General features: G+C 30.8%; 1 protein-coding gene across 1 annotated transcript in view; it reads right to left on the bottom strand.

Moving 5' to 3' along the window:
- Positions 1-15,293, bottom strand: part of LOC134714110 (protein KRI1 homolog) — a 38,870-nt gene that overhangs the window by 12,853 nt on the left and 10,724 nt on the right. The window contains exons 5-11 of the mRNA XM_063575359.1: positions 11,137-11,226; positions 9,559-9,643; positions 8,805-8,888; positions 7,623-7,726; positions 2,803-2,929; positions 2,216-2,311; positions 1,881-2,051 (exon numbers count right to left, since the gene is read on the bottom strand). Coding sequence (XP_063431429.1) covers positions 1,881-2,051; positions 2,216-2,311; positions 2,803-2,929; positions 7,623-7,726; positions 8,805-8,888; positions 9,559-9,643; positions 11,137-11,226 — 757 coding nt within the window. The remainder of the gene's footprint in view (positions 1-1,880; positions 2,052-2,215; positions 2,312-2,802; positions 2,930-7,622; positions 7,727-8,804; positions 8,889-9,558; positions 9,644-11,136; positions 11,227-15,293) is intronic.

The following is a 15,293-nucleotide window of genomic DNA, read 5'->3' as shown; positions in this document are numbered from 1 at the left end:
TCCTCTGTATTCATACTTACATTCATCATTTGATGGTGTTTGTCAGGATCAAAGTCCCCCCTCTAGATCCTCTGTATTCATACTTACATTCATCATTTGATTGTGTTTGTCAGATCAAAGTCCCCCCTCTAGATCCTCTGTATTCATACTTACATTCATCATTTGATGGTGTTTGTCAGGTCAAAGTCCCCCCTCTAGATCCTCTGTATTCATACTTACTTTCATCATTTGATGGTGTTTGTCAGGTCAAAGTCCCCCCTCTAGATCCTCTGTATTCATACTTACATTCATCATTTGATGGTGTTTGTCAGGTCAAAGTCCCCCCTCTAGATCCTCTGTATTCATACTTACATTCATAATTTGATTGTGTTTGTCAGGATCAAAGTCCCCCCTCTCGATCCTCTGTATTCATACTTACATTCATCATTTGATGGTGTTTGTCAGGTCAAAGTCCCCCCTCTCGATCCTCTGTATTCATACTTACATTCATCATTTGATGGTGTTTGTCAGGTCAAAGTCCCCCCTCTCGATCCTCTGTATTCATACTTACATTCATAATTTGATTGTGTTTGTCAGGATCAAAGTCCCCCCTCTAGATCCTCTGTATTCATACTTACATTCATCATTTGATGGTGTTTGTCAGGTCAAAGTCCCCCCTCTAGATCCTCTGTATTCATACTTACATTCATCATTTGATGGTGTTTGTCAGGTCAAAGTCCCCCCTCTAGATCCTCTGTATTCATACTTACATTCATAATTTGATTATGTTTGTCAGGATCAAAGTCCCCCCTCTCGATCCTCTGTATTCATACTTACATTCATCATTTGATGGTGTTTGTCAGGTCAAAGTCCCCCCTCTAGATCCTCTGTATTCATACTTACATTCATCATTTGATGGTGTTTGTCAGGTCAAAGTCCCCCCTCTAGATCCTCTGTATTCATACTTACATTCATAATTTGATTGTGTTTGTCAGGATCAAAGTCCCCCCTCTAGATCCTCTGTATTCATACTTACATTCATCATTTGATGGTGTTTGTCAGGTCAAAGTCCCCCCTCTAGATCCTCTGTATTCATACTTACATTCATAATTTGATCGTGTTTGTCAGGATCAAAGTCCCCCCTCTTGATCCCCTGTATTCAAACTTACATTCATCATTTGATTGTGTTTGTCAGAATCAAAGTCCCCCCTCTCGATCCCCTGTATTCAAACTTACTTTCATCATTTGATTGTGTCCCCCTCTAGATCCTCTGTATTCAAACTTACTTTCATCATTTGATTGTGCCCCCCTCTAGATCCTCTGTATTCATACTTACATTCATCATTTGATGATGTTTGTCAGGATCAAAGTCCCCCCTCTCGATCCTCTGTATTCATACTTACATTCATCATTTGATGGTGTTTGTCAGGTCAAAGTCCCCCCTCTAGATCCTCTGTATTCATACTTACATTCATCATTTGATGGTGTTTGTCAGGTCAAAGTCCCCCCTCTAGATCCTCTGTATTCATACTTACATTCATAATTTGATTGTGTTTGTCAGGTCAAAGTCCCCCCTCTAGATCCTCTGTATTCATACTTACATTCATCATTTGATGGTGTTTGTCAGGTCAAAGTCCCCCCTCTAGATCCTCTGTATTCATACTTACATTCATAATTTGATCGTGTTTGTCAGGATCAAAGTCCCCCCTCTTGATCCCCTGTATTCAAACTTACATTCATCATTTGATTGTGTTTGTCAGAATCAAAGTCCCCCCTCTCGATCCCCTGTATTCAAACTTACTTTCATCATTTGATTGTGTCCCCCTCTAGATCCTCTGTATTCAAACTTACTTTCATCATTTGATTGTGTCCCCCTCTAGATCCTCTGTATTCATACTTACTTTCATCATTTGATCGTGTTTGTCTGGATCAAAGTCCCCCTCTAGATCCTCTGTATTCATACCAAGAGACTGGTTCCCTGCTATCTCCTTTAACTTATCAATCTTATCCATTATCTCCTGTTTCTTCATATTTTTCAGCTGTTTTATTTCTTCTTTCCTTTTATCCTTTTCCTTTAATAAGAATAAAGAAAACATCAAAACTCATAACATTATATAGAAGATTAACTGTTTTGTGTATCACAAAATAATTGTGGAACTATGAACGATCATTCTTGTCAATATACATAGTTATATGATTATAAAAGTAACATGAAAAAGTAATACAATTTTCATACCATTTTCTTTCTGTCTCTCAATTGTTTTCTTCTATCTGCTCTTTTGTTTTCTTTCCTCCTGACAGAATCATCTATAGTTCTAGGGAAGGATTTGATCTATAACAAAAAACAAAAAAATCCTGTAAGATCTAAGCTCAGTGTTAGGATAGTGCATATCTCTTAGGTGGCTTATTGCAATACTATATCTTTTGACAACACATTTCCCAATTCAATATGTGAAGCATTCTCAGTTATCTTCTTAATGCAAACATTTTGTGATCAGTTCAAACAATGGTAATTAGACCAATAAAGGGATTTATGAACATTTTAATTACTCATAGTCCTTAAGGTTATGTAGCAGTGTATTGATTTCTTCTATAACTTATTCTGATCTAAAAAAATGCATGCTTATGCAACTGAATTTTAAGCAGTCAATCAGGATTCAATTATCATATCAAATTTAATTCCATCGTGGTTTTCGGAATCATTACTGACCAGATGATAGATATCACCTTAGATTTACTAGTGTTTGATTCATTCAACAACTTTTGCAATTATGTATTACTGATTTAAACTCTCTCCCCCTAAAATTCTGATATACAACATACAAAATCAGTGTCCGGCTCCTCATATCTGAAGTTGTATTTCCTTTCAAATTCCTCCTGCTTTTCTACATTTTCTTCGTCATCTGTCAGTCCATCCCCGTCATTTATAATCTCATCATAAGATGGTATTCTGAAATAAATATGCCATCATTTATAATCTCATCATACAAGGGTATTCTGAAATTAATACGCCATCATTTATAATTTCATCATACGAGAGTATTCTGAAATAAATACGCCATCATTTATAATCTCATCATACAAGGGTATTCTGAGATAAATATGCCATCATTTATAATCTCATCATACGAGAGTATTCTGAAATAAATACGCCATCATTTATAATCTCATCATACAAGGGTTATTCTGAAATAAATACGCCATCATTTATAATCTCAGCATACAAGGGTATTCTGAAATAAATATGCCATCATTTATAATCTCATCATATGAGAGTATTCTGAGATAAATATGCCATCATTTATAATCTCATCATTCAAAGGTATTCTGAAATAAATATGCCATCATTTAAAATCTCATCATACAAGGGTATTCTGAAATAAATATGCCATCATTTAAAATCTCATCATACGTTGGAGGGTATTCTAAAATAAATATGCCATCCTTTAAAATCTCATCATACGAGGGTATTCTAAAATAAATATGCCATCATTTATAATCTCATCATACAAAGGTATTCTGAAATAAATATGCCATCATTTATAATCTCATCATACAAGGGTATTCTGAAACAAATATGCCATCATTTAAAATCTCATCATACGAGGGTATTCTAAAATAAATATGCCATCATTTAAAATCTCATCATACAAGGGTATTCTAAAATAAATATGCCATCATTTAAAATCTCATCATACAAGGGTATTCTGAAATAAATATGCCATCATTTATAATCTCATCATACAAGGGTATTCTGAAACAAATATGCCATCATTTAAAATCTCATCATACGAGGGTATTCTAAAATAAATATGCCATCATTTAAAATCTCATCATACAAGGGTATTCTAAAATAAATATGCCATCATTTAAAATCTCATCATACAAGGGTATTCTGAAATAAATATGCCATCATTTATAATCTCATCATACAAGGGTATTCTGAAACAAATATGCCATCATTTAAAATCTCATCATACGAGGGTATTCTTAAATAAATATGCCATCATTTATAATCTCATCATACAAAGGTATTCTGAAATAAATATGCCATCATTTATAATCTCAGCATACAAGGGTATTCTGAAATAAATATGCCATCATTTATAATTTCATCATACAAGGGTATTCTGAAATAAATCTGCCATCATTTATAATCTCAGCATACAAGGGTATTCTGAAATAAATATGCCATCATTTATAATCTCATCATACAAAGGTATTCTGAAATAAATATGCCATCATTTATAATCTCATCATACAAAGGTATTCTGAAATAAATATGCCATCTTTTATAATTTCATCATACAAGGGTATTCTGAAATAAATCTGCCATCATAAATAATCTGATCATAAGAGGGTATTCTGAAATAAATCTGCCATCATTTATAATCTCATCATACGAGGGTATTCTGAAATAAATCTGCCATCATAAATAATCTCATCATACAAGGGTATTCTGAAATTAATACGCCATCATTTATAATTTCATCATACGAGAGTATTCTGAAATAAATATGCCATCATTTAAAATCTCATCATACGTTGGAGGGTATTCTAAAATAAATATGCCATCCTTTAAAATCTCATCATACGAGGGTATTCTAAAATAAATATGCCATCATTTATAATCTCATCATACAAAGGTATTCTGAAATAAATATGCCATCATTTATAATCTCATCATACAAGGGTATTCTGAAACAAATATGCCATCATTTAAAATCTCATCATACGAGGGTATTCTAAAATAAATATGCCATCATTTAAAATCTCATCATACAAGGGTATTCTAAAATAAATATGCCATCATTTAAAATCTCATCATACAAGGGTATTCTGAAATAAATATGCCATCATTTATAATCTCATCATACAAGGGTATTCTGAAACAAATATGCCATCATTTAAAATCTCATCATACGAGGGTATTCTAAAATAAATATGCCATCATTTAAAATCTCATCATACAAGGGTATTCTAAAATAAATATGCCATCATTTAAAATCTCATCATACAAGGGTATTCTGAAATAAATATGCCATCATTTATAATCTCATCATACAAGGGTATTCTGAAACAAATATGCCATCATTTAAAATCTCATCATACGAGGGTATTCTTAAATAAATATGCCATCATTTATAATCTCATCATACAAAGGTATTCTAAAATAAATATGCCATCATTTATAATCTCAGCATACAAGGGTATTCTGAAATAAATATGCCATCATTTATAATTTCATCATACAAGGGTATTCTGAAATAAATCTGCCATCATTTATAATCTCAGCATACAAGGGTATTCTGAAATAAATATGCCATCATTTATAATCTCATCATACAAAGGTATTCTGAAATAAATATGCCATCATTTATAATCTCATCATACAAAGGTATTCTGAAATAAATATGCCATCTTTTATAATTTCATCATACAAGGGTATTCTGAAATAAATCTGCCATCATAAATAATCTGATCATAAGAGGGTATTCTGAAATAAATCTGCCATCATTTATAATCTCATCATACGAGGGTATTCTGAAATAAATCTGCCATCATAAATAATCTCATCATACAAGGGTATTCTGAAATTAATACGCCATCATTTATAATTTCATCATACGAGAGTATTCTGAAATAAATACGCCATCATTTATAATCTCATCATACAAGGGTATTCTGAGATAAATATGCCATCATTTATAATCTCATCATACGAGAGTATTCTGAAATAAATACGCCATCATTTATAATCTCATCATACAAGGGTTATTCTGAAATAAATACGCCATCATTTATAATCTCAGCATACAAGGGTATTCTGAAATAAATATGCCATCATTTATAATCTCATCATATGAGAGTATTCTGAGATAAATATGCCATCATTTATAATCTCATCATACAAAGGTATTCTGAAATAAATATGCCATCATTTAAAATCTCATCATACAAGGGTATTCTGAAATAAATATGCCATCATTTAAAATCTCATCATACGTTGGAGGGTATTCTAAAATAAATATGCCATCCTTTAAAATCTCATCATACGAGGGTATTCTAAAATAAATATGCCATCATTTATAATCTCATCATACAAAGGTATTCTGAAATAAATATGCCATCATTTATAATCTCATCATACAATGGTATTCTGAAACAAATATGCCATCATTTAAAATCTCATCATACGAGGGTATTCTAAAATAAATATGCCATCATTTAAAATCTCATCATACAAGGGTATTCTAAAATAAATATGCCATCATTTAAAATCTCATCATACAAGGGTATTCTGAAATAAATATGCCATCATTTATAATCTCATCATACAAGGGTATTCTGAAACAAATATGCCATCATTTAAAATCTCATCATACGAGGGTATTCTAAAATAAATATGCCATCATTTAAAATCTCATCATACAAGGGTATTCTAAAATAAATATGCCATCATTTAAAATCTCATCATACAAGGGTATTCTGAAATAAATATGCCATCATTTATAATCTCATCATACAAGGGTATTCTGAAACAAATATGCCATCATTTAAAATCTCATCATACGAGGGTATTCTTAAATAAATATGCCATCATTTATAATCTCATCATACAAAGGTATTCTGAAATAAATATGCCATCATTTATAATCTCAGCATACAAGGGTATTCTGAAATAAATATGCCATCATTTATAATTTCATCATACAAGGGTATTCTGAAATAAATCTGCCATCATTTATAATCTCAGCATACAAGGGTATTCTGAAATAAATATGCCATCATTTATAATCTCATCATACAAAGGTATTCTGAAATAAATATGCCATCATTTATAATCTCATCATACAAAGGTATTCTGAAATAAATATGCCATCTTTTATAATTTCATCATACAAGGGTATTCTGAAATAAATCTGCCATCATAAATAATCTGATCATAAGAGGGTATTCTGAAATAAATCTGCCATCATTTATAATCTCATCATACGAGGGTATTCTGAAATAAATCTGCCATCATAAATAATCTCATCATACAAGGGTATTCTGAAATAAATATCCCATCATTTATAATCTCAGCATACAAGGGTATTCTAAAATAAATATGCCATCATTTATAATCTCATCATACAAGGGTATTCTGAAATAAATATGCCATCATTTATAATCTGATCATTCCAGGGTATTTTGAAATAAATCAGGACATATTCACTCCTATATCGGGTAATTATAAAACTAGAAGCTGTGTCATAACATGTATGCAATATTGTAAACAATTCTAAAAAGTGAAAGTTATGCATTATTCCCAAAGATTTGGTCTTGGATAGGATATAGGCCATGATGACTGCACACCTATTCACACACTGTTCTATAGAGGAGTGTAGAAGTAAAATACTGTGCATATATCACAATTAACTTGAAATATTTGCCCCTGGATGTTAAGCAACCAACAACCAATCAATCAATTAACTTGAAAACAGGGTTTCACTTGCAAAAATATGACATGAAGGTCATGATGATGTAAAATCTGCAACAGAATATTATAGCCTTGAAATTACATTAGGGAGAGGACGTTATGGTAGTATATCGTAGATTTGACCACTTAGTAACAAACTTATTACATAGAATCATCTTACCTGTCTGCGTCTTTATCAAGGTATTGTTGTTTTACTATAAAATCTCTCAAAAATTTCTCTCCTTCATCCAGATTTGGGTCATTCCAATATTGTTTTAATGAACCCTGTATAACAAAGTATATATGTTGATTTATAGAACAGATGATGAAACAAGGAATGTGTTAAAAAGACAACAACCCAACCAAAAAGAAGAAAACAGTCCAAGGACACTAAAGGGTCGTCAATGTAGCAAGAAAATTCAGCACCAGTAGGCGGGCTTCAGTTGGCTTTAAAACATTGATAAAGCATTGATAAAGCATTGATAAAGCATTGATAAAGCATTGATTGAGAATTGATAAAGCATTGATTGAGCATTGATAAAGCATTGATAAAGCATTGATAAAGCATTGATTGAGCATTGATAAAGCATTGATTGAGCATTGATAAAGCATTGATAAAGCCTTGATAAAGCATTGATTGAGCATTGATTGAGCATTGATAAAGCATTGATAAAGCATTGATAAAGCATTGATAAAGCATTATTAAAGCATTGATTGAGCATTGATAAAGCATTGATTGAGCATTGATAAAGCATTGATAAAGCATTGATTGAGCATTGATAAAGCATTGAAAAAGCATTGATAAACAAAATTTAATGAAAATCGGCAACACTGTATTTTACATAAATGGACAATAATCTTTCATTGTTTTTTGACATTAAAAAATCTAGAAATCAAAATTAAAGAAGACAATACATATTTTTTTTTAAAACACAGGTTGACTCCTTAGATTCTAGTCATAGTTTGTATTCTGTTACCATTAACCTTAGGTTAGAGTATAGGCTAAAATCTTGACGTAAGATTATATCTTAATAAGTTGGAGGTCAGAGCTGATGTATGCCTTGAATTGTCTTGTCTGAAGCACATCTTTTTACTACTTGCTTCAACACGAGTCATTCTGTAATGCCAGTCAGCCACCAATGAATATATTTTGAAGGTAAATACAGCTGTGACCTTCAACTTATGAAGATATGATCTTACATTAAGGTTTTAGCCTACTCTAAGGTAAATGGTGACGAAATATGAATTATGATTAGAATCCAAGCAGCCAACCTGACAAACTGAGGATTTTCAATAAATATATACAGGATTTTTCCACCAAGCAAAACTTTCAACAGAAAAAACATAATAATATTCAACTTACCAATTCTACTCCAAACTTTTTGTCTTCCTTTTTTCCCTTCTTTTCCTCTTTCGCCCATGACATGAAATCTGTGTCTTCCTCAACCTATAACAAGAGCAGTATTTATAACAAATGTATGGTGGATAAGGTTCAATAAAAGCAAACTTTCAAACCTTTCAGAACATTATGTTATAATGTGCTAAATTAAGAGTACATCTTGTAGACATATTTTAAAACAAATATTTCTACATCTTGTTTTATAACTTTTCTGTTATTGGGCTGTCATTCATACACCTTTAAATTAGCCTCTAAAAATAAATTTTATTATCAAAAGTTAAAGTAAAACAGTTTACATGCACTGTGCTTTAAAAGGGCATAAATGTTTTAATAAATGTATACATTATCACTAAATGATGAACTTCATGCATATTTATTTTTCAATTTCATCTATGAATGATCAATACCTTTTTATAGTGTTCCCCTTAATATGATGAATTTTCTTTTCCTTTTTTTCAATTCTCACTTTAAGATGAATTCCTCTTTTCTATTTTAGTTTTCACTTTATGATAAATTAACTTTTTGTTTTCAGTTTTCACTTTATGATAAATGCCTAAACCTTGATTTTTTTCTTATTATAAAAAAAATATTCTGCATGTCTGGTTAAGGTGTAATTATATCATATGTATACATTAATTTATCATATATAAAATCAATAGAAAGAAACAGATTTGTCTGGGAAATATGACTGTTTTTTAAAGCCCTGTGATAAACCCACCTTTTCCTTTTCAGTTTTCACTTTTTTGGTAAGAAAATCTGGATCACTTGATTCACTCCCTGAGTCCTCAAAAGCTGACTTGAAACTAAAATATGTAAGAATATAAGGAAATAACTAAACTAGTACACACATGTGATGGTACCTGCTGTTTAGTTTATAAAAAATATCATGATCTCTGGCATCTCTTCCTGTTTGCTGAATGCTTATCATGCTTATGGGCGCATTTCATTTGCGCCAATTTTTGAAAATTACAATCTTTCATTTGCACCACGAGGTTATATTTCATTTGCGCCAAAAAATAAAAACTTCATTTGCGCCATTTTACAGGTAAATCAGCGATAGGCAATAACGGAAGCGTAAAATATTCATAGCTCTAAAAAGTTTCTCTCTACAGTATTTCTCTGGATAATGGGGTGAGTTCAATGCAGCAATCATTTCTGAAGCTGAGAGTCACCACTAAGTTTTATAATTATATATATAGTGTTCACATGTTCGAGGTGTCTAGATGGACATTTTCAGTTTAGAAATACAACAGGAGAATTAAGTGTGTAATATTTTGATAACCACACTTTGAGTTTATTATCAGATCCTACATTCTGAAAAATGGAGACCAAGTCGTTTATTGGTGTCCCAAATAAATAAAACCTTGCAAAGCCAGTATAGCAACTGAAATGGACTGCAGTTCATGAAAAAAATGGACTATCTTTTTTATCAATATGAATGCACTTGAGAGGAGGAATGTTCCAGACATGAGTACATCAGGGCCGTCCCTTACAAGTTTGGTGTCAGGGTAGACGTATAACTTTACAATAGTTGTATCATGCTTAGAATAGCTCCAGTGTGAACTGTTTTCTTTCAATATTAGGTGTTATGATCACGTTTGTTTATTATAACAAAACTGTGTTTCATTAAGGTTTTAACATTACTTGTGTGGTTCAATGTCGACTGATTTTTGAAGAATATATTTAATTTTGCAAAGAAAACCTTTTATTGTCAAAAATCTTTTTTTCAAACATATGTTTTAAACTATTTACCTGTATTTTCCTGTAATATTGGCGCAAATGAAAGTTTTTATTTTGGCGCAAATGAAATGCAAATTGGCGCAAAAGCAAAGCACCGATGCTTATATATTCTTCTTAATGTAACTACAAATGTATTTGTTGATGGCCATTTTCAGCTTACATGACTTTGTCAGCCAGTCTTAATTAAAAATAAAGACAATTTTCCAAAATAAAAATGATTCCAGATTAAAACAATTTCTTGTTTTTAAGCAATACTGCACTCAGTCCTCATTTAATCTTGTGGTAATCATGCAGTTGGGTAATAGTGGGTGGATACAGAAAGGTATTCACAGTTGTCTTTCACTAGATAAGTAAAATGAAACAATAATAAAGACAACAACACCTATTTAGTACCGCATGGTAAGAGTTTATTCTGGCCGACATATTTAGCAAACTAGCGTTGTCCCATGCGTGTAAGCGAAACATGCCGACCAGAATAAACTCTTACCATGCAGTAATTGGTGGGTGTTGTTGTTTTGTTTTTATATTTGACAAACCAGTAGTAAGATAATGTCACCTTTGTTTAATTTCGTCCTGTTCTTCGTAATAACTTGGTTTCTGTGGAAAGTTTTCTTCTTCATCACTGTCACTTTCATCAACCAATTTACTGCAAAGATGAACATAAAATGTTTTTAGCATACATTGTAGAAAAACATGAAAAAAGATACTTTTATTAATGTTAATAAAACAGAAATTCTAAAAAAGAATCTTATTAATGGAAATCACCAATGAAAAGATTGGAAGAGTAGTTTGGATAATTTCAAATCATACCTAGGACAAAAAGTTCAGCAAAACTTTATTCATTTTTTTTTTCATTCCAAGTTGTATTTATTACACTATTAGTTGTTACTTTATGATACTGCACAAAAATGAATACATTAGTTTTGGCCCTAGATGACTTATAAAATGTTTATATCATTGAAAAAGCTCCAAATTATCTCCCTTTGGTTAAAAAAAATAAAAAAATTTGGCATTAAAATTGAAATATCTTTTTTAGCTCATCAGAGACCTATATTTTTTATTATTTTTTTCAAATAAGCTGTACTAAAACTGAACTATTGTAAAATTTAAGCAATTTCTGTAATGTATTTTTTTTCTATTTACAAATTACCTTTTTTTCTCCTATTAGTTCTACTGAAAAAAGTACCTTAACAAAAACTCATGCTTCTTTAGAAAGGCAGATATATTTTTATTTTTATTTTTCTGTTCAGTATAGGTTAAGTTTATTTATAGAAAAAAATAGGGAAATTATATATTTAATGAACAAGAGTGCACACGCTGAAATGTCTTGCCTTCTTTACTAATCATGTTTATTATGTTGATAGACCTAAATATTAAGCTTTATTACAACTGTCACATAAACTCAACATTAACCAAGAAAACGAAACATTGATCAATGAACCATGAAAATGAGGTCAAGGTCAGATGAACCATGTCAGGCAGACATGTACAGCTAACAATTCTTCAATACACAAATAAAGTTGACTTAATGCAAATAAATTAAGAAAAACAGACCAAAACACAAACACTTGACACTTAGCAATGATCGTGAAAATCAGGTCAAGGTCAAATAAAACCTGTGTAACAGATATATAGGTCATAAAATATTTCCATAAACCAAATATAGTTGACCTAATGCATAAAGTATTAGAAAAATAGACAAAAGCTCAAAAACTTAACTTTGACCACTGGACCATAAAAATGAGGTCAAGGTCAGATGACACCTGTCAGCTAGACATGTACACCTAAAAATCATTCCTTACACCAAATATAGTACACCTATTGCATATAGTATAAGAAAAATTTGTAAGGGTTCCTCGGAACCCAGTGTCTCGCCTAATTTTGCTGTAAATCGCAGGCTCAACAACAATGAGGAAAAAAATCAATAAAAATATTCCTCTTGTTACTATTTTATGAATGTATGAAAATCTAAGTCCATTTAAAAGTAAATTACAGAAAAAACAGAGTAATCTTTTTACAAACTTTACTTCTGGATACAATCTTATGATCATAAATAAGCTTCCGTCTAAGTTTGGTACAAACCCAGGATAGTTTAAGAAAGTTATTAAAATTTTAAAAACTTTAACCACAGAGTGAATGTAATGTTTCCCCGCAGAAAAAACTAAGTCCATTTTTAGTAAAATACGGAAAAAATGGAATTTTATTTTTACAAAATTTACTTCTGGATACTATCTTATGACCATAAACAAGCTTCTGTCCATGTTTGGTACAAACCCAGGATAGTTGGAGAAAGTTATAAAAATTCTAAAAACTTTAACCACAGAGTGAATGTTTTGTTTCCCCGCAGAAAAAACTAAGTCCATTTATAGTAAAATATGGAAAAAATGGAATTTTATTTTTAAAAAATTTAATTCTGGATACTACCTTATGATCATAAACAAGCTTTTGTCAAAGTTTGGTAGAAATTCAGTATAGTTTAAGAAAGTTATTAAAATTTCAAAAACTTTAACAACAGAGTGAATATTTGTTGACGCCGCCGACGACGCCGAAATGTAGGATCGCTTAGTCTCGCTTTTTCGACTAAAGTCGAAGGCTCGACAATGAGGAATTAACCACTTTAAAGCCCAAATTAAAACAATTAATTTTAATTCTAAAAGTAAACTAACACTGGTGTTAAAGAATTCCTTTGATTGCTTCAGATAGCTACTGGCACATTCATGAAATAGCAAATTAATCTTTTGTTAAATATCATTTCATTCTTTCTTATTACACCTTTCATATCACTTTTTTTTTCATTCTTTCTTATTACACCTTTCATATCACTTTTTTAATAAACAGCTGAAGTTTTTTAATTTTCAATTTTTATTAAATGTATGTCATCCTAAAAAACATTAATAGGAATAAAATTCAAATCAAATAATTGGATCAACATAGAAACTGATTTGAAAATGACCATGTGACAATCTAGGTGGACAGGAATAAAAACTACATTCAATCAAAAAGAGGTGAAGGTGGAAATTAGTTAATGTACAAAGTTCATTAGATAAAAGTATGAAGTTTGTACAGAGAGTATATCTAGCAGTTTTTTGGATACCAGTATTCATATTTTTCTTTAATTTGAAGACAGTGACAATTTCTATTTCAACATATCATCAAACAATGTACAACACTGCGGAGAATTTACAGGAAATTAAAGAGATTTTACAAGAATATACAGGGAATTTACAAGAATATACAGGGAATTTAAAAGACTTTAAAGAGAATTTACAAGTCGTTACAGAGAATTTAACAGACGTTCAAGAGAATTTACAAGACTTTACAGAGAATTTAAAAGACGTTATGGAGAGTTCACAAAATGTTAAGCAGATATTTCAAAATACCACAGAAAAAGCCGAATCAGAGGATACCCAGAAAATACTAATATTTCACGGAAGAAACATATCAACAGAGTTTGAGAGCTATTACATCAATGCTTTGGATAATGAACTTATGGACCCATTTATCCATCAACATCGCTACAGATTGATACTTAATCAAAATGTAAAATGCAAAGGGAAAGATATTTTTCTTTTAATTTTCATACATATGGCACCAGGCAATTTTGTTGGACGAACATTGATAAGATCCACGTTTGGAACCATTTCTAGTTTTCAAAATAAAAACATTGAACATGTATTTGTGCTCGGTAAAACAGAAAATGAAACACTTCAACTAGACATTGAACAGGAAAGTAACAGATACATGGACATAATTCAAGGTAATTTCATAGATTCATACAGGAATTTAACATACAAACTTGTATTTTGTTTGTTTTGGGTGAATAATTTCTGCAATAATGCGAAATTTGTCATCAAGATGGACGATGATATTACAATCAATATCCCCCTCTTAGTACCCTACTTGACAGAGAAGCTAAATACTAGACAAGCATCAAGTGTTCTGGAATGTAAAATGACAACAGAAAATGTTCTGTTTCGTGACAGAAACAATAAATGGTTTATAACACAGGAGGAATATCCTTTCACAAAGTATCTGCCATATTGTGCCAGACATAGTTCCATAATGTCAATTGACGTTGTAAGAAATATGTACAAAGCGTCAAAGAATTTACTTTTTTTATGGTTAGAGGATGTTTATGGAAGTGGATTTTTATCTTTGTTCTTAAAGATAAATATGTTTATGCCGAAGTTCTACTTTGAACCTGTGATAAGTAGTTTATATAATAAGACATGCAAATTATTTTATTTGAATATTTTAAAAAATGACACTTATTCATTAGAAATGTGGAAAACTATAACAGAATATGAAAATGGACTTGACTGTTCATTTTGAATTTAAATATGATTGTATGTATTATATATAATATCTACTGGATTTTAAGTGAATAATCTGAATCAAAATTTTAACTTGTTTTTCCATGTTTAATGAACCACAAAACCTGAATAAAATCCTGATTTGACATATATTTTATAAAGGTCCCAACAATATGAATAAATGATATTAGTTTCAAGTTTTATTGTGTTATTTCATTCTTTTTTCAATTACCATAATGTGAAAATTCGAAAAGCAATAAAGAGGTTGATATGCTTTGAATTGATGAAAACGACTCCCATCTATGCAACATTCATGAAATATCAAATTATACAGGTTTTTTTAACTATTGGGTGGGGGATTTAAGAAAATAAGCATGTGGGTGAATGTATATATACTGCT

Source organism: Mytilus trossulus, chromosome 1 (genome assembly GCF_036588685.1).
Source record: "Mytilus trossulus isolate FHL-02 chromosome 1, PNRI_Mtr1.1.1.hap1, whole genome shotgun sequence".
Classification (NCBI taxonomy): Eukaryota; Metazoa; Mollusca; class Bivalvia; order Mytilida; family Mytilidae; genus Mytilus; species Mytilus trossulus.
This window is presented reverse-complemented; position numbering and strand designations above follow the sequence as displayed.